This window comes from Diplotaxodon limnothrissa, linkage group LG3 (assembly GCF_057381915.1).
Source record: "Diplotaxodon limnothrissa isolate DT_005_m linkage group LG3, D_limnothrissa_male_GT1.1, whole genome shotgun sequence".
In the NCBI taxonomy this organism is placed as follows: domain Eukaryota; kingdom Metazoa; phylum Chordata; class Actinopteri; order Cichliformes; family Cichlidae; genus Diplotaxodon; species Diplotaxodon limnothrissa.
This window is the reverse complement of record NC_140598.1, coordinates 23,073,678-23,101,076: the sequence shown is the minus strand read 5'-3', so window position 1 is coordinate 23,101,076 and position 27,399 is coordinate 23,073,678. Positions and strand designations below refer to the sequence as shown.

General features: G+C 42.7%; 1 protein-coding gene and 1 long non-coding RNA gene across 4 annotated transcripts; one reads left to right on the top strand and one right to left on the bottom strand.

Moving 5' to 3' along the window:
- Positions 1 to 964: 964 nt before the first annotated feature.
- LOC146635005 (sodium/hydrogen exchanger 9B2-like) lies at positions 965 to 16,414 on the top strand. 3 transcript variants are annotated; one of them, XM_085344601.1, is made up of 15 exons: positions 965 to 1,021; positions 2,654 to 2,725; positions 5,682 to 5,780; positions 6,720 to 6,822; positions 6,969 to 7,139; positions 12,163 to 12,305; positions 12,388 to 12,515; positions 13,700 to 13,781; positions 14,471 to 14,564; positions 14,645 to 14,751; positions 14,835 to 14,984; positions 15,120 to 15,228; positions 15,419 to 15,555; positions 16,031 to 16,205; positions 16,326 to 16,414. In XM_085344601.1, exons 1-15 carry the CDS (start codon positions 965 to 967, stop codon positions 16,412 to 16,414), a joined length of 1,716 nt encoding a protein of 571 aa, XP_085200727.1. The 3 variants fall into 3 exon arrangements, with proteins under 3 accessions (XP_085200727.1, XP_085200746.1, XP_085200738.1); XM_085344620.1 differs by lacking the exon at positions 965 to 1,021 and having other exon boundaries at positions 6,726 to 6,822; positions 16,329 to 16,414; XM_085344612.1 differs by lacking the exon at positions 965 to 1,021 and having other exon boundaries at positions 5,682 to 5,786.
- A 9,072-nt stretch (positions 16,415 to 25,486) lies between these two features.
- LOC146635004 (uncharacterized) lies at positions 25,487 to 26,207 on the bottom strand. The gene is made up of 3 exons (XR_014905469.1): positions 26,156 to 26,207; positions 25,891 to 26,062; positions 25,487 to 25,506 (listed from the first exon to the last, which is right to left on the bottom strand). It is a non-coding gene; the product is annotated as an uncharacterized LOC146635004 (long non-coding RNA).
- Positions 26,208 to 27,399: the final 1,192 nt, after the last annotated feature.

The following is a 27,399-nucleotide window of genomic DNA, read 5'->3' as shown; positions in this document are numbered from 1 at the left end:
CTCAGCTGGGAGGCATCCACGAGGCATGATAGTCAGGTCCCTGAACCACTTCAGCAGGCTCCTGTGGATGTGGACAGCCTTCAGAGGCAGCTCATACCTGCAACCACAGCTCACAGACAGAGCAGATCGATCAGTAAATCAGAAGCTTTGCATTCACATTCAGGTCTCTCTCGACCACAGATAGTTACAGTGCCCACATTACTGCAGACGCTGCACCGATCCATCCACCAGTCTCCTCCTTTCTCCCTCGCTCACAAACCCCAAGATACTTAAACTCCCTCATTGGGGCAGCATCTTACTCCCAGTCCAGAGTGCTGCTGCCGTCCTGTTGTTCACATCCTCAGTCTGGTAACCGCTGATTCTCCAAGCAAACATCTCAAACAAAACAAAGTAGAACGTCCAAACATCTTGTCTCACTTGGCGAGCATCACAAACAGTATTCGTCACAACTTCCTGACTCTTAAGAAGATAATACCCTGATGGTTTAATAGTTAGTTGCAGAAGCAAACCACTAATCCTCAGATACGGCGTGCGTGCACAGGTGTGGTTGTTGGATCACAAAGCAGTGGTTTCATCGTTTCATCGCGCCTCTCAGCTCTGATTTAACTCCTCACATGAACATTTCAGTTTCTACAAAAAGGTCAAAGCTGGCCGTCACCTCAGCACCTGCGCGCGGCGTGTTAACGTCAGGCGTCCAGTGTAAATGCTGCATGTGCGCACACACGGACACACACCTGCTATTATGTGTATGATAATGTTTGTGTCTGCTGCCCTGCAGCCTGGCATTAATACAGAGGACTCAGGGTTACTGCGACCTGTGTTCCCATAATGCCAGGCTTTACCACGCGTGTGTGTCTGTGTGTGACGTCTGTCATTCTGCACAGCGACAAACACAACAGAGTTAAAACCGTCTGTTGTTAACACGCGGCAGACACTCGCTTCCTCCGTCTCTTGTTGCTGCTTGATGACTAAGTCGCCTGCTGCTCTTTGTTCCAGTCACACAACTTTTCATCAGCTCAAGGTAAGAGCCTGAGAAAATGAGAATAATTCAGCTTTTATGGGTACATGATGGGAAGTGTGTGAGGTTTCAGTGAAGCTGTCAGCTGGGACTGGAGGGAACATTTGTCCTTTGTTTTGGGTTTACGTGGAGATTTCTGTGATGGGCTGAAAAGACCTGAAGTGGAAATGGAGAGTAGTTGGACTATACTGTTTTACTTTTGCTTATGCACAATTAATGAAGCAGTGTGTTGACTGAGGCCAAGTATTTATTTTACTTGAAATGCCAATTTTCACATTTTTAAGAGAAAAAACTGCATATTTATATATATGCATATATTATTTATATATATTATTTTAAAAAATAATTTCTATTAGAAATAAGTTAAAGTTTGCCTGATATGTCTTACTCCTGCATCACTGTATTTCCAGGTAAAACTGCACATTGTATGTAACTTTGCTTTTCTGAAGGCTTCAGTTATTAGTCATGCAGTAGATTAAGAGATTACAGTAAGGGTGGCGTTAAAGATGAAAGATTTCCAAGTGTAAGCTTTTTCTAATCTGCTAAATCTGGTAATCTATAGTGAGGATTATCAGCATGTTGACAATAACAATCATCAGCTGGCATTAAAACCTTTGAAGAAGTCACTCCGGGTACTTCTTGAGTTTGGACTTCTTTTCAGGTTCTTGGAGAAGTTTCACTGTTTATCCATCCAAGAGGTTTGTTCAGGTCTAAAAGCTGGTGGAGACTCTCAGGTATTTACTCGTTGTTGGAGAGTCACCTTGCAGAGGGTTCAACCCTATAATCATGAGAATCATTTGGGGTCACAGGGGCCAAGGTGGGAATCAAGGCGTGGGTCACTGAAGTGAATTTCTTATGAGTCGCTGATCGCTCTACAGTCATGTGAGGCATTGAGGCATTAGGAGCACATTGGCTAAGGTGTGAGTGGAGATTAAATTGGATGAGAAGGGATCTCAGGACAGCATTAAGTGGAATTTCTGGTGAAGCAGAGGTGGTGCGTTCACTGTCCACCGCAGTCTTGGGATAGCCTGTCTGCCTGCAAAAAGCTGATGTCAGATGGAGGCGGTGCACAAATGGAGGCCTGTATGTGGACCGACTAGTGTGTGCGTCACTCTTGCTTGTACTGCTGTTGGTCCATTCATCAACCGCAGAGAAGAGCGAAAGGGTTGCAGCGGGCAGATTTGATTGGTAACAACAATGAAAAGTGTCCGTGATTAAAGGTGTTGGTGGGACTAAAGTGCACCTACTTACATGATTACAGGGCGGCTCTGCGAGTCTCTGGACCGCCTGCAATGTGTCCATGAGCCTTTAGAACTGAAATATCCTCTCAGATGAAATGTGGAACATCTTTATTAAAATTTTAAAAAGGTGAATGAAACAAGGATTTAGATGAGGATTTTCTGAATGGTCACACAAAGTAAACTGACACCGTCCATTAAGACGTTTTAAAAAGTTTATTTGGGTGCTCATTTTGTTCATGATTTCCATGACATTTTCACTATTCTTACTTGAATAGACTGATTGGACTTCAATGGCATTTAGCATTAAGGACTTTGTTAGTTTGAAATCAGACTTATTTGAAATATTTAAATGTGGCTCCTCACATATATGAGAAGAAATGCGTGATTGTTTCAGATGATGGATGAAGAGGCCACCAAGCGTTACCTTCGGGTGAGCGACGTTGGGCTGCAGCAGGAACAGGCTGAGGTACCACCGACTGTTCACATCACACAAAACATCCACCTATTAAAACCACACACGTGGAGTCACGTGGCCTACAACTTTATCTTTCCTTCTATTTCTGCTCTGACATGGTAAAGAAAACACAACTGCTCCAGCCATCAAACTAGCCCAGTACGTGTGACCAGTTTGTCATCCAAGACTGGAGATGGTCACTTTAAAGTCTGTTTGAGATAACAAACTGACAGGGTGCTTCTTCTGTACCTGTGAAATCTCTCCCACACCACTGGCAGCTTGAACAGGTGATGTAAGGCAGGATGGATCCACGCTCTGACCCTGCCTGAATGTTGCAACAGAAACTGAGACTCATCAGACCAGGAAATGTTTGTCCAACCGTCTACTGTCCAATTTTGATGAGTCTGTGAATTGTAGCTTTAGTTCTTAGCTCTCTGGAGTGCACCCAGTGCAGACTTCTGTTGACTGTTAGCTTCAAAGTTCAACACGCTGTGCATTCAGAGGCGCTCTTCTGCATGCCTTTGATCTAGCGTTGCCTTCTTGTTAGCTTGAAGCAGTCTGACCTCTGACATCACTGAGGCATTTTCATCCAGAGACTTGAAGACCATTGGATGTTTTCAGATGATTCTCTGTAAACCTTAGAGTTGGCTGTGTGGGAAAAATCCCAACAGATCAGCAGTTTATGAAATACTCTGATAACCAAAGTCTCTTTGAGTTTCAGCAGGTCATCTTGAGTCGTCACCAGTGACTTGCTGATGTAATATTTGCATTCATGAGCAGTTGAACAACTGAATAACTGGCACAAGTTTCCTGACTGACAGTAAAACAAGTGAGTGAGAATAAGGACCAGAGAGACCTGCCTGAGCTGTTGTAGCCTCAAAGCCAGACTTAACTATTAACTATGAATATGGGAATGCAGAGGCCAAAAACCAACAGCGACTCAAAGCAGAGCTAATAAATGACCAGGAGCCATTGACCTGGAACTTGAAATGCTGACTGGCTGATGATCAGATGGATACCTCTGTTCAAGAAAAGAGGGCAGAGGATCTAAGACTATTGATAGTAAATCATAAACCATGTCTGCCATATATGCACTAAACAAACAAACACAATGTGTGACACTTGAAATACAATAGGTTGACAACACTTTGTGTAAAGCAGGATTTCTTACGTATTTCATAGTTTTAATGCAGCGTGTTGATATTTCACTCCTCCACCGTCCACCTCCAGTTGGCCCTTGGCGCTTCAGTAAAGGTCATTTTAACCATGTAAAGTGAATGAAGGCCGGAGCAGTAATGCTATCACATGTCACAGTGGACCAATGTATGGCAACGACAGATCATAAAACAATTAACAGATTTAGAGGTACAGATAAGCTGCTATTTGGTCATAAAAAGTTGTTAAGTTCATGAAATTGGATCACCAAACATTAAACACCCGTGTACTTGTTCGGTTATTCCTAGAAACAAAGTCAGCTTTACGTGCATGGCTGTCTGTCACATTTAAGCTGTAAATCACCGATGTGGCTGCAGAGTGTTTAGAAATCATCAAAGTTCTTCTGAAAACATAAAAGGTTGGATACATCAACTGGAAACCAGTGGACTTTAGACATTAGTGAGCGTCCAGAGCCATAAAATGTCGAATGTTGACATTTTTCATGATCTGTATGTGTGTGTGAGAGGTGGGATAGTGTATCTGCTCGTTTAGTGACTGATGGGATGAAACAATAACTGTTTGTCTAGTAAACAGACAAACAGGAGGAAAACAAACAGGAATAGGTGTGCGTTCCTCTTTGACATGTGCTCACTCAGTCTCACGGTGGAGGCGTGGCCTTCCACAGGTTAGTGGGGCAAATGGGCAGACCAACAACAACCAATACCAGCACACCATAATGAACACACCCCAGTTTCTTGGCTGCGTTATCTGACTTTTAGGAGGTATGTCAGTAAGGAAGCCATCACACGACCCAATCAGAGATTACACCACACAACTAAGTCACAATATTCAATAAAGGTTTTTGACCTTGGTAGTCATACAATATAGTAATGAAAAAAATAATCACTGACAAGTTTTTGCAGCACGAGTCCAATTAATGTACTTGGTTCACAGCAGTTTGGTGCCTCTGCAGACGTTGTACTAACCTGCAGGAATGAGGTGGCTGGCCTTGTACTAGTCAGACTTTTAAAGCATGACTTTACTCAAAAACTGCGAAAGTAACTTTGTGGTATTTGGTTTATAGGTGATATATATGTTGCAGGAAGCTGGATAAGTGGTTTAAATAATGCATGGATTTTTAAGATGTAATACAGAAGAGAGTTGACCCCATATGTTATGAGCTTGTTGGCACCTTCTCATCCTCCAAAGATGAGGCTTGTTATATATCTAAAGGGTGACCATAAATTTTTCCATCAGGGCTTTCCAGCTTTGAAATGACCAGCCTGAGGAGATAAGGCTCACAGAAGTATTGGTGTTTTGCTGTGATTGAATCCTTTATGATCTTTTACTGCCTTTGATTGTCTTTTTGAAATCAGCTTTCAATTATTTTACAGTGCTCTCTGTTTTTGGTGGTTCTTCCATACCAGTTTTATTTCTCTTTACTTTTTTTTTTTGGTTTTCCTATTTCTTTCTGTTCATCTCATCACTTAAATGTTATAATAAAATTATTACTATTTTTAAAAAGATCTCTGAACACGAACAAAGTCCTGCATCTCTAAATCAGCAGTCTTTTGCCAACTTTTAAAGAAAATCTAGGAAGTATTGAGGAAAACATAAAGAGCAAACAGAGTAACTTCTAGGGCCTTAGTAATTCGTCAACCATTGAAATTCACCTGCTTCAAGAGGTTTGGCTGAAGAGGACAAAGGACAAAACCCTACAGCCCATGTCTTTAAACCCATTCTATCTCTCTCTCTCTCTCTCTCTCTCTCTCTCTCTCTCTCACTTTTGTACACATGCACGTTTCTGGTAAAGGTAGGGAGTAAAGTTCAGGCTGGTCAAGAGGACAGAGAGATCACCGTCCTACCCCGGAGGAAGGCGGAGGAGCCGGAGGAGCCGGACGACACGACCACGGTGAGTGTGATTCACCTCTGAGCTCTGAGAAAGGCCGTCTATTTATAGAAACCATATGCAAGTGTTGGGGCTCTGTAATTTTTAAGGTTTAGACTGAATGTAGGTGGACAGATGAGAACTGCAGCTAACCTCTGGGCAGTGGGCTCTACATGTGAAAATATGTGTAAAACACTTTGGAGTCAGAGTGAAGGAGACCAGCATGCATACAAGGAAAAAAAAAAAAAAAAAAGAGCAAGCATTGTTGTTATTAAGGCAGTTTCTACCCATTTATTGGGAATTTTCCTTTCCAAATGTTAGAACATAAGAATTCCAAGGACAAAATTCATATAAGACAGTTAATTTGAAGGGTAACACCTTATAGTTACTGAATCTGTGCTCTTTTAGCAACTACAGATGGATCGAATGCAACCTCACTCTAATGAAACCTCAGCAACCTGGTTGTAGTTGAGGGTTTAAAGTTCTCATGAATATTAATGATAATAAAGTTTGTGGTTTAGGCGTTGTGTCATGTAAGTGCTTAGTCACACAAGTGTAGAGACTGGTTGGCGATGTCCTAGAAACAGTCCGTTGCTAGGGAAAAATGAAAATTCACCATCTGGTTGCTGGAGTTTGCTGGCAGACACTGTTTAACTTATTGCTGAAGACTCAGTAGGTCACTGCGCTGACCGAGAGAAAGGCCGGTATAAAAATGGAAATGAAAAAATGTATATTTCCCAAACAGCTGGTCAGTGGTTGCTAGCTGTCTCTAGGTGAAATAAGTTGCAAGTTGTAGGTTGCAGCAAAAATGAAAACGTTTTTCTTGAAAGACAAATGTTCTACATTTGGCAATAGTTCAGACAAGCTGGCGTCTTCTATGCAAACTACTGGTGTCTGCAGCAATCTGTTGCTGTGACCAAATGAATGATGAATATCAGAAACTGAAAAACATCTAATGAACAGATGAAGACGCCATCATCTGACTCTTCCTGCTGCGCGTCCTGTATCAGTCTGAAGGACAGATGTCCTCGACCTCGGGGAATCATCAACCTGCTCATCACCAAAGGTAACGAACACTCATGATGCCTGTGTGTTTGTATAAGGTAACATCCTCAACTATGTGTCTTCATTAAATACTCTACCTGACCAGCAGCACTGTGTAAATGTGTCCTGTCACACTGAATCTTAATGGGATGTCACATCTGCTTGCAGTGTGTTTGTTTGCTCTGCTGTTCGGAGTCGTCTGGACCATCACGGGAAAAGAGTGTTTACCTGGAGGGAACCTGTTCGGCATCATCATCCTCTTCATCTGTTCCGTGCTGGGAGGGAAGCTGGTGGGAATGATCCAACTGCCCACACTGCCCCCCTTCCCTCCACTGCTTGGTACAGCCCAATCACTCATTCCTTTTATAGTTTAAGCAAGTAGAGCTGGGCGATATGAGATTTTTTCATATCACGATATGTTTTTTTCATTTCAGGCGATAACGATATCTATCACGATATAAGCCAAATAACTATATTTGTAAGATTTAAATGTGCCGTTGCTCACAAGTAAAATGTGAAATAATCAGCAGCTTGTTTTGATTTAAATATTTATTTCCCATAATAAGTTCAACAGGGCAGATGTACTTAAAATGAGGCTTCAGTTTCAGATAAATAAAGGCAAATATTACAAACTACACAAAAGGTAGCCGCTAAAGCATTTAAGTTTCAAAATAGAACTCCTCCTTGAATCGCTACCTTATCATGGTGGAGGGGTTTGTGTGTCCCAGGGATCCCAGGGGCTATGTTGTCTGGGGGCTTTGCCCCCTGGTAGGGTCTCCCATGGCAAATTGGTCCTGGGTGAGGGACCAGACAAAGAGCGATTCAGAAGACCCTTATGAAAAGATTATCGAGGGAACAGTTTACCCTGCCCGGGATAGGGTTACCGGGGCCCCGCCCTGGATCCAGGCCCGGGGAGGGTGCCCGAGGGCGAGCGTCTGGTGGCCGGGCCTTAGTCCATGGGGCCCGGCCGGGCACAGCCCGAAGAGGAGACATGGGCCCATCCTCCCGCAGGCCCACCACCCGCAGGAGGCGCCATAGGGGTCGGGTGCATTGTGTGCCGGGTGGCGGCCAGGAGTGGAGGCCCTGGTGGACTGACCCCCGGCTGCCAAGACTGGCAATAGGGACATGGAATGTCACCTCTCTGGTGGGGAAGGAGCCTGAGTTAGTGCGTGAGGTTGAGAGATACCGGCTAGAAGGTGCTCCACCTGGAGACTCTGTTGTCCTGCTGGGAGACTTCAATGCTCACGTGGGTAACGACAGCGAGACCTGGAGGGGCGTGATTGGGAGGAACGGCCTCCCTGAACTGATCCCGAGCAGTGCTTTGTTATTGGACTTCTGTGCTAATCACAATTTGGCCATAACGAACACCCTGTTCGAACATAAGAGTGTCCATAAGTGCACGTGGCACCAGGACGCTCTAGGCCGTAGGTCGATGATCAATCTTGTAATCGTATCACCAGACCTGCGACCATATGTTCTGGACACTCCGGTAAAGAGAGGGGCTGAGCTGTCAACTGATCACCACCTGGTGGTGAGTTGGATCAGGTGGCGGGGGAGGACGCTGGACAGACCTGGTACACTTAAACGCGTAGTGAGGGTGTGCTGGGAACGTCTAACAGAGGCCCCAGTCCGCGAGATCTTCAACGCACACCTCCGGCAGACCTTCAACAGCATTCTGAGGGAGACTGGGGACATTGAGTCCGAATGGACCATGTTCAGCGTCTCCATTGCCGAAGCTGCTGCATTGAGCTGCGGCCGCAAGGTGGTTGGTGCCTGCCGCGGTGGTAATCCCCGAACCAAATGGTGGACACCAGAGGCCAAGGGAGCCACCAGGCTGAAGAAGGAGTCCTATCGGGCTTGGTTAGCCTGTGGTACTCCGGAGGCAGCCGACAGGTATCGACAGGCCAAGCGGAATGCGGCTCGGGCAGTGGCTGAAGCAAAAATTCGGGTGTGGGAGGAGTTCGGAGAGGCCATGGAAAAAGACTTTCGGACTGCCTCGAAGAGATTCTGGCAAACCATCAGGCGTCTCAGGAGGGGAAAGCGGTGCTCCACCTGCACTGTGTATAGTGCTGGCGGAGCGCTGCTGACGTCGACTGAGAAAATTGCCAGGCGGTGGAAGGAATACTTCGAGGACCTCCTTAATCCTACTGACACGTCTTCCGAGGAGGAAGCAGAGTCTGGGGATGAGGGGAATGACCCGCCAATTTCCGGGGGCGAGGTCACTGAGGCAGTTAAACAACTCCTTGGTGGCAGAGCCCCTGGTGTTGATTAGGTCCGCCCCGAGTTCCTGAAGGCTCTGGACGTTGTAGGGCTGTCCTGGTTGACACGCCTCTGCAATGTTCAGGGGCAGTACCTGTGGACTGGCAGACCGGGGTGGTGGTCCCCATCTTTAAGAAGGAGGACCGGAGGGTGTGTCCCAACTACAGGGGGATCACACTCCTCAGCCTCCCTGGGAAAGTCTATGCCAGGGTGCTGGAAAGGAGAGTTCGTCCGCTAGTCGAACCTCGGATACAGGAGGAACAATGCGGTTTTCGTCCTGGTCGCGGAACACTGGACCAGCTCTTTATCCTCTCCAGGATACTTGAGGGTGCATGGGAGTTTGCCCAACCAGTCTACATGTGTTTTGTGGACTTGGAGAAGGCATTCGACCGTGTCCCTCGGGGTGTCCTGTGGGAGGTGTTGCGGGAGTATGGGGTGTCTGGCCCATTGCTACGGGCCATTCGATCCCTATACAACCGTTGCAAGAGCTTGGTTCGCATTGCCGGCAATAAGTCGGACTCGTTCCCGGTGGGTGATGGGCTCCGCCAGGGCTGCCCTTTGTCTCCGGTTCTGTTCATAATTTTTATGGACAGGATTTCTAGGCACAGCCAAGTGGCGGAGGGCTTTCGCTTTGGTGGCCTCAGAATCTCATCTCTGATATTTGCGGATGATGTGGTTCTGTTGGCTTCATCGGGTGAGGGCCTCCAGCTCGCACTGGAACGGTTCGCAGCCGAGTGTGAAGCAGTGGGAATGAGGATCAGCACCTCCAAATCTGAGGCCATGGTTCTCAGCCGGAAAAGGGTGGAGTGCCCACTCCGGGACGGGGATGAGTTCCTGCCCCAAGTAGAGGAGTTCAAGTATCTCGGGATCTTGTTCGTGAGTGATGGGAGAAGGGAGCCGGAGATCGACAGACGGATTGGGGCTGCAGCTGCAGTAATGCGGACGCTGCACCGGTCCGTTGTGGTGAAGAGGGAGCTGAGTGTAAAAGTGAAGCTCTCAATTTACCGGTCGATCTACGTCCCTACCCTCACCTATGGCCACGAGCTGTGGGTAGTGACCGAAAGAACGAGATCGCGGATACAAGCGGCAGAAATGAGCTTCCTCCGAAGGGTGGCTGGCCTCTCCCTTAGAGATAGGGTGAGAAGTTCGGCCATCCGGGAGGGGCTCAGAGTAGAGCAGCTGCTGCTCCACATCGAAAGGAGCCAGCTGAGGTGGTTCGGGCATCTGACAAGGATGCCCCCTGGGCGCCTCCTGGGTGAGGTGTTCCAGGCATGTCCCACTGGGAGGAGGCCCTGGGGCAGACCCAGGACACGCTGGAGAGATTATATATCTCGGCTGGCCTGGGAACGCCTTGGTGTTCCCCTGGATAAGCTGGAGGAGGTGGCTGGGGAGAGGGAGGTCTGGGCCTCTTTGCTTAGGCTGCTGCCCCCGCGACCCGGCCTTGGATAAAGCGGATGAAGATGGATGGATGGAATAGAACAAACAAAACAGACTACTAAATTGTCAGGTCCACTTAGAAACAAAATATTAATTCTAAAAATAAATCTTAGCTTATTTTACAGAAGAAGAGACAAAATTGACTAACTTATTTAATATAGCTTTGGAAGCGCTGTCTGAGAGAAATGTTTATATCCAGGGAGTTGGTAACGAGGATTCATTACCTTAATTAGCTGCTTGAATCCTTCATTGTCGACCGTGTTTATTGGTAGCATGTCTTTAGCAAGACAGTAAGCCATGGCATTCGTTATGTTGCTATGTCTCTTAGCTTTTTTGTCATATGGTAAGACGCCGGAGAAAGCCGACTCAATTGATTGCTTCGCAGGGATTCCCCCAGTTGTTTTCGATGATGAATTAGTGCTTTCAGTCAGAGATTGAGCGTGCTCTAGTGGGTGGCACTGCTTCAGGTGATAAAAAAGGTTTGTTGTATTTCCAGACTTTGTGGGAACATGCTTTCGGCACAATTTACAGTGCGCGTTACTGTTTTTTGTCAGACTTGAAATAGCCGAAATACCTCCACACTATGGAACTTCTCTTGCCTTTCCTTTCGACAATCTCTCCGGCATCCGTCATCTGTGTTCTCTTCGGTAACCTTCGGTCACGCTCTCGGTTGATTTTTCTCTAGTCGGCACACTCATTTCCTCCATTACCCGGCCGCTGGCTGCTTTCCAAACAAATACACATGTGCGGCTTGGCACTTGAGCTGTACGTAACAAGTTAGGTGACATGACGCTGCGGCTGTGATTGGTTCGGCTCTGCGCTGCTTAATTTGAATTGGCTATTCATTTTTTATAAGAGAGGAAGAGAGAGAGAGATGAGGTCTATCGCAATAGTTTCATTTTTCTATCGGGAAAAGTTATTTCGCAATACATATCGTTATCGTTTATCGCCCAGCTCTAGTTTATAAAATCTGTGTTAAGAGCCTCTGATGTAGATCTTCCCAGCAGCTATGCTTGTGTGTCTGTGATGTGCTGCAATATGCAGCATAAACAGTAGAGAGTGGTTTGTGCTCTCTCTTGGAGTTCATCCATTCTCCTTGAGTCAATTAAAAGAGAAAATGGTGACATTAGAAGTAAGCAAAAATGCAAAGGTAGAAGCACTGGACCAATCACTGCTTTGAGGAGACGTAGGTCCATTTGATGATGATTTAATAAGACAGTGATTAGGTAGAACTTTATAATACAGCATATGGCTGTAATTCCCCTGGAATTAAATTGATTCTCTGTGTGTTTTATCTGAAATTTTATCTTGGTCATTTGAATAGTGATACACACCAACATAATAAGAAATCAAAAAGGCAAAGCGAATCCCCTTAATAATAAAGCCTGCATCTCTAAAAGTACAGCATAGTGTAAATTACTTAAATATTGATACACTACTTAAAATTACTGTAATTATTTTTTTAATTCCAGTAAAACACGAATTGTTACCCCTTTATTATAACATACTGTATTTGCCAGGAAGCATTTGTAGATAAAAAGAATTTAATTGTAATTTCAGATGCATGTTGAATCATTGTATTTTGCTAGCACAGATTATGTTAGCTGGGGTACTTACAGGTGTGGCAACCATGTAAAAACCTGTGTATGTGTGTGCGTGCGTGTAGGTATGCTGCTGGCGGGTCTGCTATTGCGTAATGTTCCTTACATAACGGACGCCATCTTCATCGACACTCACTGGTCTGCAGCTCTGAGGAACATCGCCTTGTCCATCATCCTGACCAGGGCTGGTCTGGGCCTCAACCCTGAGGTACGTGTACATTTAAATATCAGTCTAAGTTAAGTTGCACACAAAATCAAATGCAGTCTCTTAACTCTGTGTTTGCATGCAGGCTTTAAGTCGACTGAAAGCAGTGTGCGTACGTGTTGCAGTTGGACCCTGTATGGTGGAAGCCTGCATTGTTGCTGTGGTTTCTCACTTCCTGCTGGGTCTGCCATGGGTTTGGGGTTTCATACTGGGGTAAAGTGCACACACACACACATACACACACACACACACACACACACACACACACACATAGGGATGGGTACCGGTATCCGGTGCCATGATGGCACCGGTTCTGACATAAACGGTAGTAACCAGACCGAAAAGCAGCGCACATTTCGGTGCTTTTTTTTCCTGACCTGTGATACACTTTGAATTCTAGCCAATCATTTTACGTTTCCGAGGATAGTGGGCGGGCCCAGGTACATAGGTTCTTTTAGAGCAGAGCTACAGATTAAAAATGCCCAAGGCGAAGCGGTCAAAAGTCTGGCTGTACTTCACAGCAAAATATACAAACTCAGCAGCCTGCAACAAGCGCCTTAAGCTGATACTGTGATACTGTCAAAGGAGGTAACACCTCAAATCCGATGAAACACCTGGCGACGCATAGCGTTTTTTTTTTAAAAGCCGAGAAATGCGCCGTATTTGATAGCTTGCTGCGAGACCTCACACCGAGCACATCTACTGTGGGTGTGGTGCCTGTTATCGGATCCGGAGTTAGCAACATCCCCCAAAAACACAAACAGGAGAGTCCTGGCCCCTAGCCCTGCCAGTGTAGCAGAAATGATGAGGATGATGATGCAGCAGCATCCGTTCTTCTTTGTGTGAGTAGCTTCATGTTGTTCGTGTGTAATTTACGTTGAGTAGGCTAACCACGTTATTACATTAATGCATGTAAGGTGAACTAGCAAACATCATCATAGCTACATGCGGCTGTCTTCTTGTTTGATGGCAGATACTCCCTTCACCCTGGCCAAAAAGGCTAAAATGACCAAAGAAAAAGTGGAAAACCGCTAAACATGAGAAGTTTTTGGACAAAGTTTGTATTTATTCCATTGTTTAAGCACTGCTTCCAGCCAAGAGTGATACCATATATGCACTATAGCTGCAGAAAAGGCTAACATTGTTATCTTTTTACAAAAAGAACAGCTGAACATGAGAGGTTTTTGAATTTTGTGTTCTCTATTATTTAAGCACCGGTTTGAGCACCGTTTAAGCACCAGCACTGTTTCAAAAGTACCGGTTTGGCACCGGTATCGGATAAAACCTAAACGATACCCATCCCTAGACACACACACAGAGCCATTTCTTTCTGTATGACTAGATTCAAAGTAAGTAAAGCGACACTCATTGTGCCTGTGATATTTGTGTTTGTGCAGTTTTGTACTGGCTGCCGTTTCTCCAGCAGTTGTTGTTCCTTCAATGCTGCTTCTGCAGAGAGAAGGATATGGAGTGGAGAAGGTAAATTATCACCCGTTACTATCATCACTACATTTGACTGATGAAAGGTTCATCCTGCCACAAGGGGCAGCGTATGGGTGGAAAAACAGATGAGCCTGAGATGAATCTATAGACATGACACATCATCTGTGTAGGCTTATGCAGAGCAAGTATAAAATAAAAATAACAGCAGAACCACCTGCAGGACTGTAAACATTACATAACAATTGACACCATTAATAAAATCAATATAGGGGCCTCTAGAGATCCTCGAGCTCCATCAACACATTCTCAGTGATTGCTAAGCTTCCTAATCATGCTCTACCCCCTTTACAAGAACCCACAGTGACCTCTAGGAGACCCACAGTGGTCCTTAATACCTCATACAAAGTCACTAAAGCCAGCTTAAGCAACACTTGAAACTTTGATAGGATACTGATTAAGTAGCAATACTCTTCTAAAAGCGTTGTACACCTTATTGGTTTTCACAACAACCCCAATACCTATAATACACCACTAGAATCCCTTCAGCTATTTCTCAAAGCGTTTAATCACTTCAAGTCTATTTAAAGGAAGGGAAAGCATCACCAAAAAGATCTAGGGCTCCTCCAGTAAAGCTCCTCAAACCCAAGAGCTTCCATGGGAGTCAAGAAAGATCAAGTCTTCTGCTCTAATATGAATCTTTAATGTCACTGTGTGTTGTTCTTCAGGGAATCCCCACCCTCCTGATGGCTGCTGGAAGCTTTGATGATATTCTCGCCATAACAGGATTCTCTACTTGTTTGGGAATCGCCTTCTCTACAGGTCAGACAAAATGTTTCTGTCCTGTGCTGTTCAGTTCGTTCTTTTCTAGTCTACATGGTCTCGTTGTGTTTGTCCTGCAGGTTCTACATGGATGAACATACTGAAGGGTCTGCTGGAGGTGGTGGGAGGCATCGTAGCTGGTATGATCCTGGGCATGTTCTTGTACTGCTTCCCCAGCAATGACCAGGTCTGACATTTTTATATTAATATGATTTTTCCTTTTTTAATTGTTCATAAAATGTGTCTTTAATATCTCCTGTCTGATCGCAGGAGGATCTGGTATTGAGGAGGACCCTCATGTTGCTGGGTCTGTCCACATTTTCAGTCTTCTTCAGTCATGTTATAGGTTTTGCTGGAGCTGGAGGTCTCTGTACACTGGTGCTGGCTTTCCTGGCTGCACTGGGCTGGAAGACTGAAAAGGTATCATATATCAGGATCACTTTAACCTGCCTCCTGCCCCTTGGATTTTGTCATGTTTACCCTAAATCAACATGTCTTTTAATGGCTGGCACCATGGAATGTGGTTAATCCAGGTATCTCTAACTTCACAATCAGGCACCAGTAGCAGAAATGGTGGGTCGGTCATGGGATGTATTTCAGCCACTTCTCTTCGGTCTGATTGGAGCTGAGATCACGATTAAAGCACTCAGCCCAAGTACTGTGGGTAAGAACATTATGCTACCAGTATATTTCAGTTAGACTTTGCTCCATTTGTGTCTAGATTTTGTTCTCAGTTACTAGGAGCCCAGTGGGCCCAGTAATCAAAGAGCTTTAACCTGCAGAGCAAAACATTTCACTGCTTGAGGAAATTTAAGATATTGGTTTCCTCTTTGTTGTTGTGTCTATGCCCTTAGGTCTGGGTATGGCCTGCATTCTTATTGGTCTGGTGATCCGTCTACTTGTCACCTTCCTGTTGGTTCATTACGGAGGATTCAGCTTAAAAGAGAAGCTCTTCATTTCTGTGGCCTGGCTGCCTAAAGCTACTGTGCAGGTCTGTGAGTGTGTAATCCTGATATTAGCCTGCTAGAAGATATTCATTTTTCAAGAATAGTGTGCCCGACTTTATTAAACCAGAACTAGAAGCACCTCAGACTTATCCGGAAACTTCTGCATAAAGCCTCTAAACACTCCTAAAATGCCACTGGTGGTCAAAACAGCTACTAAGATATCATATAGATTTTTCTTTGTAACCACTGAAATCATTAGATTGTAATGGTGTTGATTAGCTACCTACATGGCTCCTGAATTCTCTTTATTGACTTCGAAAACCTAAATTACTACAATAACCACGCAAAGAAGTTCTAGTTCGCCATTAGTTATGATCTAAAGGCCTTTAGATCTAGATGACTAAGAACTAAAAAAGTACCGTTGTTTCCCTTAAAACCACCTCTGTGATCTTAACGATAAACTCCTTCATTGTTAATCTGCACTTCTCCTGAGCAGTTATTTATGTCTGTATGTGCTAGGCTGCCATTGGCTCCAAGGCATTGGACATGGCGAGGGAGGAAGGGGACGAGGCCTTAATTAAGTTTGGTTTGGACGTGCTAACATTAGCGGTGTTAGCCATCTTGACCACAGCTCCAGTTGGTGCACTGGGTATCGGACTGGCAGGACCACGTCTCCTGGCCCGGCAGGTCAAAGGTCAGCAGGCATACACATCTGCACACTGTGTAGTGGCTTACATCACTGAACAGTGTCAGATGTAGTCATATGTAAACAACATATGTCTTTTCTTCCCCTTTCTAAAAATCCCGACCTCAGCAGAAGAGACGGAAGGTGGAGCTACACCATCTTACCGCAACGGGGTTGTTCAAGAAAAAGACAACGGGACTCTCGAGAGCAAGCTATGAAGCATCTGAGTGGAAAAACTGACTATACAAAACTGTATATACAATATATATATATATATGTCCACACATTATGTAAATCATAAACAGAATTTAGCTGCGGTTCATTTATATATACTGGCTGTCAATATCTTCTATTTTCTCATATGCTCAGGTTAGAAACTGTAAATGTGCAAATGTTTGTGTAGTGTACTATACTGATATTTATGCATTTTGGTAAAGTGCAATGATTGATTTTACATTACACTCAGATTATGTTATCAGCTCATTAGCAGTGACAGAATCTATATTATGAATTAATTTCTGGCTAGCTAGTGTTAACATAAAGCGTATTTGCCACACCAGGTTTCATTTTCTTACTTCATTTTTTATTTTCTTCTGTTTGTCTGTTGCATAAGTGAAGTACAGCTGAGGTCATTCATCATATGGGGACTGGCAGATAGTTTAGCTAGCATGCTAATCTGATGTGTTGGAGTTTAGATATGGTGGAGTAACAAAGGCAGACTTGATGCTGGAGGTCAGGTCTTTAAACTGACATCACATTCTTTCTGGTGTCAGGTTTGGTTATAAGAAGCTAAAATGTTCATTTTTACTGTTTTGTGTGCTTAAAACATGGTTATTTACAAGAGTAATTAATGGCAGTAACAGATAGCTTCATTAAACAGCTTCAAATGTGCAAGTGACTAATCTTAACTGGGTGGGTAATCTATTGTCTAATGACATTTTCAAAGATATATTAATATATTCTTAGATAATACTCATACAAAATAATCTGAATGTTTATCTTTGAGACACACTTCATTACACGCACGGCTGCCAGCCTGGAAGCTTGTATCAGTAATCGTGTAATCATTAAGCATGCTGTAATTGTGTGATGTCCTATTGATCAGCTGTAATTTACATGTGCAGCTTTAATTCAAAGCTCAATAAATATTTATCAATAAAGTTAGAATATTAAAAAAGGTTTCTCTTTTGTATGCATCAAGACTACATGCTATTTACTTAAGTTATGGCAGCTAGAACCACACAATACAGTCTTAATTGGTAACTAAGGTTTTAGGTTCTGCTGGGATGACATGACGAAGCTATGACACACGTATCTGAACTGTTTATGAGCTCACATGGCCACATTCACCACAGATGTCAGTGTGTCATGATTCTTAGGGCACAGTTATCTACAGTACCAGCCTGCACCATGGATCCATGCTTGATCTGATGTGTTTGATTGTCACACTTTGTGTCTGGCCAGTGAGTTGAGCATTTACCATTTCTCCTTCACTCTGTGGTTCAACTGATCCAAGTGATTCCACCTAAGATTACGTTGGTGATTGTGAAGGTAAGATCTCCTGATGCTTTTCCTCTCAGCTGGATGTGTGTTTTGGATTTTCTACTGAAAAACTAATGATAGTCCCATGATTGGTATCAAGTTGGCCCTAAATATGAAAAACATGACATGTACTTTAGTTTCTTACTCAAATCCTTGTCCACCAGCTGCTGCCTGAACACACTGAAATTTAATGGATGTGGAATGAGCCTTTTAACAACCACCAAGTTTCAAGCAACTCATCTAGAGCTGGAGTTTTATTTTAACTGTGTAAATGGGCCTAACCCTAATGAGGGATTCATGGCAGCATTGTGTTTCCTTGCAAAAGTATTTGGTTAAAAGAGTGAAGAATTCTAAGTATATAGCCAGCTGTGTGTAGTCAAAAAGCCCACACCCATACAAACCCAGTGATAATAGTATCCATTGCTTTAATGCAGATTGTTTCATTTGGTTGTTTGCTTTTTGAGTAGATGTTGTGAACAGGAAACGAGCAAAAGCCGAGTTAATGCTAAGAAAACAAGCATACTGCAAATTGTGAAAAACAAGTGTGGTGTGGATATGATTAAAATGCAATAATGCCACCTAGAGGAATTTCAACGTAGGAAATATAAACGGTAAATGGCCTGTATTTGTACAGCACTTTACTTAGTCCCTAAGGACCCCAAAGCGCTTTACACATTCAGTCACACACACATTCACACACTGGTGATGGCAAGCTACGTTGCAGCCACAGCTGCTCTGGGGCGCACTGACAGAGGCGATTTTCAAACAAACCGACTAGAAGATGAAAATACACAGAGGCAGTCTGGTTTCAGTATTAAGATACCTTTAAGATATTCGCTTTTTTCCTTAAACAATTTCAGCATGGATCACAATAAAAGATGAGTGTGGGAGGGCCATCCTATAGTAGAGTCCCAAATTACGCAAAACAGCCTAATATTGAGCTGGACTAACAGCGAGGACCATTAGAGGAAAATCACATTGTTATGTTCATTTTGATCAATGTTGTCATTGTTGCACTTACACTTGTAAACCTTGCCTTAAACTGCATGTTTAGATATTCTTCTGTTCCTCCCCTACACATCGAAGCAATTGGCTATAGTGTTAAACTGCAGGCACATTCCAATCTAAAGGTTCTGGTTGTCTTATCTGTAAAGGATGATCACTCTTAGCCATAGTGAACCATTAAAGTTGAGCCATATAAAGGGTGAGAGGAGATGACCCTTTGTGATCAGCAGGATGTCACACACACACACACACACACACATGCTCGCACATGCATAAACACGCACACACACATACACACGCACACATGCTCGCACACAGTGCTTTAACTGTTATGACACACCATTTATGGTTTTACAATGGGGGGTTGTTTCATTTCAACCAGCGGGGCTGCAAGCGCAGACCCAACATTTATGTACCAAAGAAGCAAAAAAAACAAAAAATAAAATAATACCCTAAAATTTTACACCCAAGTTGCTGTTCAGCAAAAGCAGTGTGGAAGAGGACTCCACCACCAGAGATGTCCCGTGGGTACTGGCTTATCCTCGGTCACTGCAATAAAAAACAAACAAGCAAACGTAGCAAAAACAAGAACCACTAAAATCTCTACTCCAGCAAATCAGTCACTCCGCAAACAGGGCGTCAAATAAGCCATTACACCGCATACGGCCACATTTTTTAATATTTCTGTTATATATTCGTGGGGGGTCTCATGTAATATTGGTACCAAACCATTATCACACAGCTACAACTAATGGGTTTTAGCCCACACATACTAGTAGCATGTGAAACCAACCCTGGGACATGCAGATAAACACTGTGTGTCTCCAAACTTGCAGTGTTGGTCTTAGATATCATTTTCAAATATCTCAAGTTAGATTCAGAACCATCCTGAGTCTCATAACAAACACAAAGAGACATGTGTGTTTCCTGCTTCTGCTCGTCAACTTCTGCTCGTGTTGTTGTTTTTGGTGTTGATGTGTACGGCTGCAGCGGGAGAGCTGCAGCCGTTGAATGTACTGTTACAGCGACCGTGTGATTACTGTAAGGGTGGACAGCGTGCGGCTCGGGGTTAGCTGGAGGCTGGCACGCCGGAGGGACCACGCTTAAATGAACATAAAAATAAAAAGTGCTAAGTAGATATATATATACATGATATATACATGAGTGCAGGTGGTGATCAGTGCCAAACATGGAATGATGCAGTGAACACAGCGTAGGGTCATGTGTTAGTGGTGGGAACAGTCATACGGTTATTGTTCATGTGTCCAACAGCAGAGGGGAAGAAACTGTTCTTATGGCGAGAGGTTCTGGTGCGAATGGACCGGAGCCTCCTGCCTGAGGGGAGCAGGTCAAACAGACTGTGTCCAGGGTGAGAAGGGTCAGCTGAGATCCGGGCTGCACGCCGCAGTGTCCTGGAGGTGTACAGGTCCTGCAGAGATGGGAGTCTGCAGCCAATCACCTTCTCAGCAGAGCGCACAACACGCTGCAGTCTCTGTTTGTCCCTGATAGTGGCTCCAGCGTACCACACGGTGATGGAGGAGGTGATTGTAGTGTAGAATTGCATCATCGTCTGTGTTGGCAGGTTGGCGGGCGATGGGGGTATGTGGCGGGGTGTGTTCTGCGATACCACTGCAGGTTTGGTGGTGGTGATGTGTACAGCTGGCAGTGGGAGAGCTGCAGCCGTTGAATGTACTGTTACGGCGACCGTGTGATTATTGTAAGAATAAACGATGCTGTGAACCATGAAAAAGCCATCGGGTCTGCTGTGGTGGTGATCTTTGTTTTGTTTTTTATCTTAAGTGCACGCAAACCAGTAAACAAATTAAAACAAATGCTGTTGATAAACTATAATACAAAAATTACAATTAAAATTCTCAACAACAAAAACAATTGGTGAAAATATAATTAATATGTAAACAACTTAACAACCCCCAAAATGTCTAAGTCACGTGACGTGACAGCGCAACACCGAAACATAACGTTGAGGGAGAGGGAGCAAAGTGTGCCTGCTCTCCGCTGACACAGCGACCTGGCTGTTTCGTCTTTGCACAGCGTTGTAAACAAGCAGAACTCAAAGTAAAGGATCAATCTCACCAGGCTAGTATCGATCCGATACCGATGCCGACTTGGTATCGACACTATTGATATTTGCTTCGATGTTTACCAAAACTCATCAGAACTTTTTAGATAACATTTGTTACTTTTCAAATTCTATATGTATTAAGTTATGCAGGCTTGTTTGCACAACAAGGCTAAATAATTAAACTTTTCTGAATCGAAATAGTCTACAGTCGTCGTTTCAGTTGTTTCTGTGATTCACTGAAACATAATTACAAGCACTTCATACGTTTCAAAGGCTTTTATCGACAATTACATGACATGTATGCCAAGAGTCAGTATTTTCCGTGTTGGCCCTTCTTTTTCAGGACCTCTACAATTCGACTGGGCATGCTCTCAATCACTTCTGGGCCAAATCCTGACTGATAGCAACCCATTCTGCCATAATCACTTCTTGGAGTTTGTCAGAATTTATGGGTTTTTGTTTGTCCACCCGCCTCTTGAGGATTGACCGCAAGTTCTCAATGGGATTAACATCTGGGAGTTTCCAGGCCATGGACCCAAAATTTCAACGTTTTGTTCCCCGAGCTACTTAGTTATCACTTTTGCCTTATGGCACGGTGCTCCATCGTGCTGGAAAATCTGTGTCTTACCTCTTACTTTTATTTTTATTTAATTACATCTCTAAAGAGATCTCTGAGCATGAAAAATCTGTAAATCACATTATCATGTTATGTTTATACCTTTTAAGAAGTTGTTGTTGTTTTTTTTAGCTTTTTTTATTTTATTTTAAGCATTTTTTAAATGTTAACAGCAATTATATGGAGTACATTTTAGGGTCTTAATAATTCTTGACCATGAAATGCACCCACTTTAAGAGGTTTGGCAAGAAGAGGATAAAGGACACCACCTTACTCACAGTCCATGTCTCTAACCCAGTTAGCGCTCTCTCTTACACATGCGCGCGCGCGCATGCACCTGTTCCTGGTAAAGGTACACAGCAAAATCGCCAGTGTTAAATTGACACTGTGAGTGTTAAATTTAACACTAGAAAAGTGTCTATATGTGTCCACTCTTTTGAGTGTTAAATTAACACTTTTCAAAGTTTTATATTTTTAACAACGAGCTAGTGTTATTTTAACACTGCACAGAGTTAAAAATTAACACTGAGTAACACTGACCAGTGTCAAAAATATTCTACACTGGTGTTAAGTGTTAAAAATTAACACCGAATACTGTTGGTGGTACTTTACACTAGCCCTGGTGTTAAAAAATTCAACTCTGAATAGTGTTAATTTTCTAACACTAACACTAGTGTCAGTCAAATCATTAATACCACCAGATTACAATAAACTCCCATTAATCTCTGATATCTCTACTGCTACAATTAACCCCCAACATCCACCCATTACAAAGAAATACAAGACATTAACGTTCCAAAATACTTTGTATTCAGATACACCACAAGTAAACAAGTCATACAAAATTACAGTATGGGACAATGTACATTTTGTCATCAGTGCCATTTGAAAATTGCCTATCATAAGGTCTATAGTACACCAGATCATCTACAGAGATCAGTGCAAAGACATCTAATCCATCCTCAATAACAAATGCATTTAAGTGATCATTGAAATATACTGTTGAGACCTTACAAGTTAGAAGATAAGTATTGAAATCGCTAACAATTATACTGACAATCTTACTGAACAAAGGCATCTCATTTTCAACACCAGAACAAACATACATCCCAACTTGATATTCTGTACCATAACTTTTGACCCAGGAAGTTGTAGAAACAATAGAAGAAACATCAAACATTTTATTCAGTGCTTCACTGCCTTTTAAGCTGCTGGCCAAGACTTCATTAATGGGGCCGAACTGTAATCTTTTAAAATAAAAATTTTCAAAATGAAAGGCTAATTGATTCTGATGTTTTTTTACTAGTGTTTTTGTGATATTTTTAAAGTTCTTTACAGATCTTTTGAAGAACTTGTGCTTTGCTTCAAATCTCATGCACCACATATGTATGAGTGGCCCAATTTTTCTAATGCAGCGTGGGTAATGGATCATTAGGTGGTGCTTTGGAATCAAATTCCGTTCTGGAAAGAGAGATTTGAAAGCCTTGTGATGATCGGCAATCAGATGTTTCAAATAGCAAGTCATGCCATGAGTTATAATGGGTGAAAAAACAATGTTCACAATTTGAACTAACAAAAGTAGCAAGTTCCAATGTCCATCATTTCTGCAAACGATATCTCCAAAAATCAATGGGCTATTCCGCAAAAGACACCATGACTGCACAGCATTAAGCCCAAGATCTTTGCTGTTGTCATCCAGTTTTAGCCCACCTGGCCTGTTCCTTCTCTGTGCATATCCGTAGTTAAAGCTTATAATTCTCTGTGACAATGAATTCAAGGATATCAAAGAGGTCTTAATCAAGTACTGAAACACAAGCTTTAACTCATACTGCACCACTCCCTCTAGTAGATCATGCATTATGTCTACAGCATAGTTGTCTGAAATATGGAACAGCCGAAGTGAATTGAGTAAACAATTTCTTTTTACACCAAATGTTGAGGCCAAAGCAGGATTTTGTTGAATGGCACCACAGTGTTTGTAATGAAGTTCTTTGGAACGCAGTGTTAAGCCTACATGATCTTCACTAAAAACTGACTGCAACTCTGTCTTATCAGTTAAACAAAATCTACAACAATAGTTTGCACTAAATGATTCAACAAAACCAAAAATGCTATGTAAAGCCAAGTTGTCACCTGTAATCTGAAAAAGCGAACCTCTCACAGGTGTGGCTGAAAAGGGCACTTGCATTCCTTCAGTTTCTAAAATCTTTAGATCATCAACAAGTGGCTTTAGGATAGGATCAAACCCATATTTTTTTAAGTCTTCTGAATGAAAAAGGGCTACAAGATGAATGTTCATCAACACAGAATTTAACTCTGGTGGCAAATTTCTCAAAACAAAATAAATACAACCAAGTTTGTGCACCCCCTTTTTTGAGCCTAAAGGATTAGCAGTTTCAAAATCGTCATAGTAGAGCTGGATCTGGAGAGCATGTTCTTGTTGTGAGAATAAACTGTGATTTTTGAAGTAGGAGCCGTCATTTAAATCTCTGTACAATCCCTCCATGTTTAGTTTTTTTTTCTGGAAACTGCTACAAAGTTCACTGTTTCGAAACATAGATGAAAGGGATCCCATGATAGGAACGTACATGAATTTATCATTGACAGGAACTTGCCTGTATGTCCCTGTTGTTCTATCTTTGCGTACATCAAAACGCACACCAAGAACATGCTCTATGGGTTCAACTATTTTCCATTTTTGCTCAAAATATCTTATCCTTTTAGATTCTGTGTTAAGACATGAAAATGGATTTTCAAGCTGATCAAAGCAATCCTCAACTTTTTCTAAGGTTTCTCTTGATGTATCAGTTGACAAACAGTCGACAACAGATTGTTTTGCATGTGCATGGATGTCATTAACCAGTTCCTCCAATGAACCAACTAAACACTGTACAGTACTTTCAGGAACTCCTGATGATTGTACTTGAGCAATAACAGAGCTGCACATGTTCAGTATTTGCCTTTTTTCAACTGGAACCGGTGTAGTTATTGTCATGGGATGAGCCACATTTACAGGCTGTGAAACAGAGGTTCCATCGTTAGGTACAGGCTCAAAATTGTTGATGACCTCAGAGTGAACGCAGTCTCCATGTGCTTGGAATAAGTGCCGCTTGTAACCAGAGTACGTGTGAAAGATAAATGAACATCCAGGCTCTCCACAGGTCAAACGTAAAAACTTTCCTGGGTACAAACCATGCTGGAACTTCAAATGTCTAAATAACACTGAGCAACTTGTGTGGTGTATCTTGCAAATGTAACAGATGAACATTTCCAGTCAAAGTGCTGAATAGTGGATATCTTTAAACCGTACAGTGAAGACTTCCTCTTGTTTCATTGACCCGAGGACTGTCCTTCACGCTGCCAACATCAATGCCATACACTTGATGGTCTGGATGAATGTGTAGAAGTTGTCCAATGCCTTATCAAAGGACACGGCAAATTAAAAAATGTGCCTTGAAAAGTTTTGCCTTGTCAAAACCTGCATCTCCCATCTGTGTCACACAGGGAATGACCTTTTGATCTAGGACAATGTAGAAACTTTGGGTAGAAACTTTGGATGATGTTCTTTCTTTCTCCAACCCACAGGACGAATGGCTGAGTGGGGCCAGCCTTAAGAAAAGCCTCTGTGCTACCTCCCACCTGAGGGAGAGAAAGAAACCAAGTGATTCACATTAAACAAAATTGATAATCTGATGTTGAGGCATTGCTGTTTGAAATTATGACAATATTAAAATGTTTCACTCCGCGCGCACAATTATTTTTGTTTCAATGTGTACATTTAGTTTTAATAGAAACAATGACATGTCAGTCCTGCAACACCAAGCTTGTCTGGGATAGATACATCTGCTGCAGGTTGGATCACCTTGCCATCTTAAAATATCAGCCGTTGATAATTTGCATCTGTTCTCATCAAAAGAGAAATATACAATTCTAAAAAGCATACCTTGATGAATTTCATTAGGTGGTGAGCAGCATCTGATGTGCTAATCTTTGAAGACGTCCTTCCCTTAGATGTTGGAGTGAAGTGAAGCAGCAAAAGATGGCAGCCGCCTCGCAGTCCCAAACTACAGAATAGAAATTAAGATCATCACAATTACTGTCATTTAAAGGACCACAGCAGTCATTTTTCCACGTTATGTAATACCATGATGACATTTTAGACACCTGATAATTTTTCTAATAAGGCAGTTTTCCAGCGCCTTGGTATAAAAATTCATTTCTAGAGACTTAAAATCTTCTGGCCACCAAGTGAAGTAGATATCGAGTCATAACAATAGTAAGATTATGTAACTTTTTTTGTGTTCAAACTACATTAAATGTCATTTCAGGTTTAACATGTTTGTAAGCTTGTTTTCATACCATACAGAAATGAGTGATATATTGTGTTGCGGGAATTAAGCAAATGCTGTAAAGGCATGCAAAATCTACCATTTCCAACTTACACTTACCAGCCTCGTTAGAGTAACGCTGTGCAGAAATGAGCAGCTCATCCAATTCTGTACTCTGGGACAGATTTTTGCAATCTTTGATGATCCTTGGCTTGAAGAATGTTGGCCACTTTGCAAGGAACTTACCAGACACTTCCTCCCCAAAAAACAGCATTGTGAAGTCTTGGTCAATCTTAAACACAAAGTGTAACAACAGAAACAACACATTAACAAGAAAACAAACAAAGGAACCACAAAGCAGTCATTAAATTATTTTATGCCTTACCAAGCCAGGTGTATCCAGAAATCTTGGGAAAAGGTCCAGGACAGTAGAAGCTGTGGCAGGTTCTTGAACCACTTTTTGCCTATGTTGAAATGTCACCTTCATGTTGTCTTTGACATGTTTCATGTCAGTTGAGTGCCTCTTCCTTGCATTTATCACCTGACAACGGCCTCACATTTGAACACAAGTTGCGAAGAGTCTTGGGGCTGTCTTGAAAAGCTGACTTTGATTAGTTCATCTCTTCTTGGGAACCAGCATATCACCACCTGCCAAGAGTAAAATAAGGTCCAGCATATAACACCATTTCTTTGCAAAATATCTAGCATGTCTAGTCCCTTTAGACTGAGTTAAAATTAATTTTGTTAAGAAAAACATCCTTGATCCATTTTTTAAGTAGTACAAGCTGTGTAACATGACTGCAATACAGTATTCTCTCAACTATCACAGGGGTTAGTAGGAACCATATTTCTATTTTATTATTTTTTATATATTTTAAGCGATAAAAACCCTCCCCACAAATATTCCTGACAATGTAGCGTTTGGTTTGTTCGTTTTTAAATTTCAAATATTGTATAACAAGACAAAACTGCAAATATGAACGCATCCCCCCCTCTCCCTCTTAACTAACCGATGCCTTTAATTGAACTACCAAATTAACACAATGGTCCTCTCTTTCTGGTCAGACACTTTGCAGCACTTCTGCTGTAATTTTATTCATATTTAACAAAATAAAAATGCAGAAATAAGTGTACACATTAGTTTTTGACTCTCACTGAACTAACAAAGCCAATCCCTCCACATGTTTGTACTCTCTTGTTACCTCGGCCAGGTCCGCGGCTCTGAACCGTGGTAATGACACCTCTGGCCAATCCGGTTGTTCAGTGATGACGCGACGAATCCTACTTCCGGGTCTAAAGTAGTCTGCGTTTAATATGGCTTTTGTGTTGTTAACATGTTTAATGTTTTGTATTTTCTTCTATTTGATCTCAAAAAGCTCCTAAAACAGTCAGTGATCCCTGTTGACCTCCCTCGGCTTTTATTACCACTAATCATTTATTTAAGCTCAGTCTTTAAAACCTTAGGATGTAACTACAGCCCAGCCTATGCAGCAGTATATGAATGACTAACCTCGTATTGTGGATGGATTATCTCAGTTGTTCTCCTGGCTGAAGTTTGGTCCTTTTACAGCATCCTGCCATGCGATTACATTTGTTCCTGACCACCGAGAACACTCACGGTAACTTTTA

Bases quoted from the DNA above. Each gene is read 5' to 3' on its own strand.
- LOC146635005 (XM_085344601.1), top strand. From the start codon at position 965: ATGACTAAGTCGCCTGCTGCTCTTTGTTCCAGTCACACAACTTTTCAT. The intron at 7,140-12,162 runs GTACAGCCCAAT...GCGTGCGTGTAG, and splicing joins CCCCTTCCCTCCACTGCTTG to GTATGCTGCTGGCGGGTCTG. The intron at 15,229-15,418 runs GTAAGAACATTA...CTATGCCCTTAG, and splicing joins ACTCAGCCCAAGTACTGTGG to GTCTGGGTATGGCCTGCATT.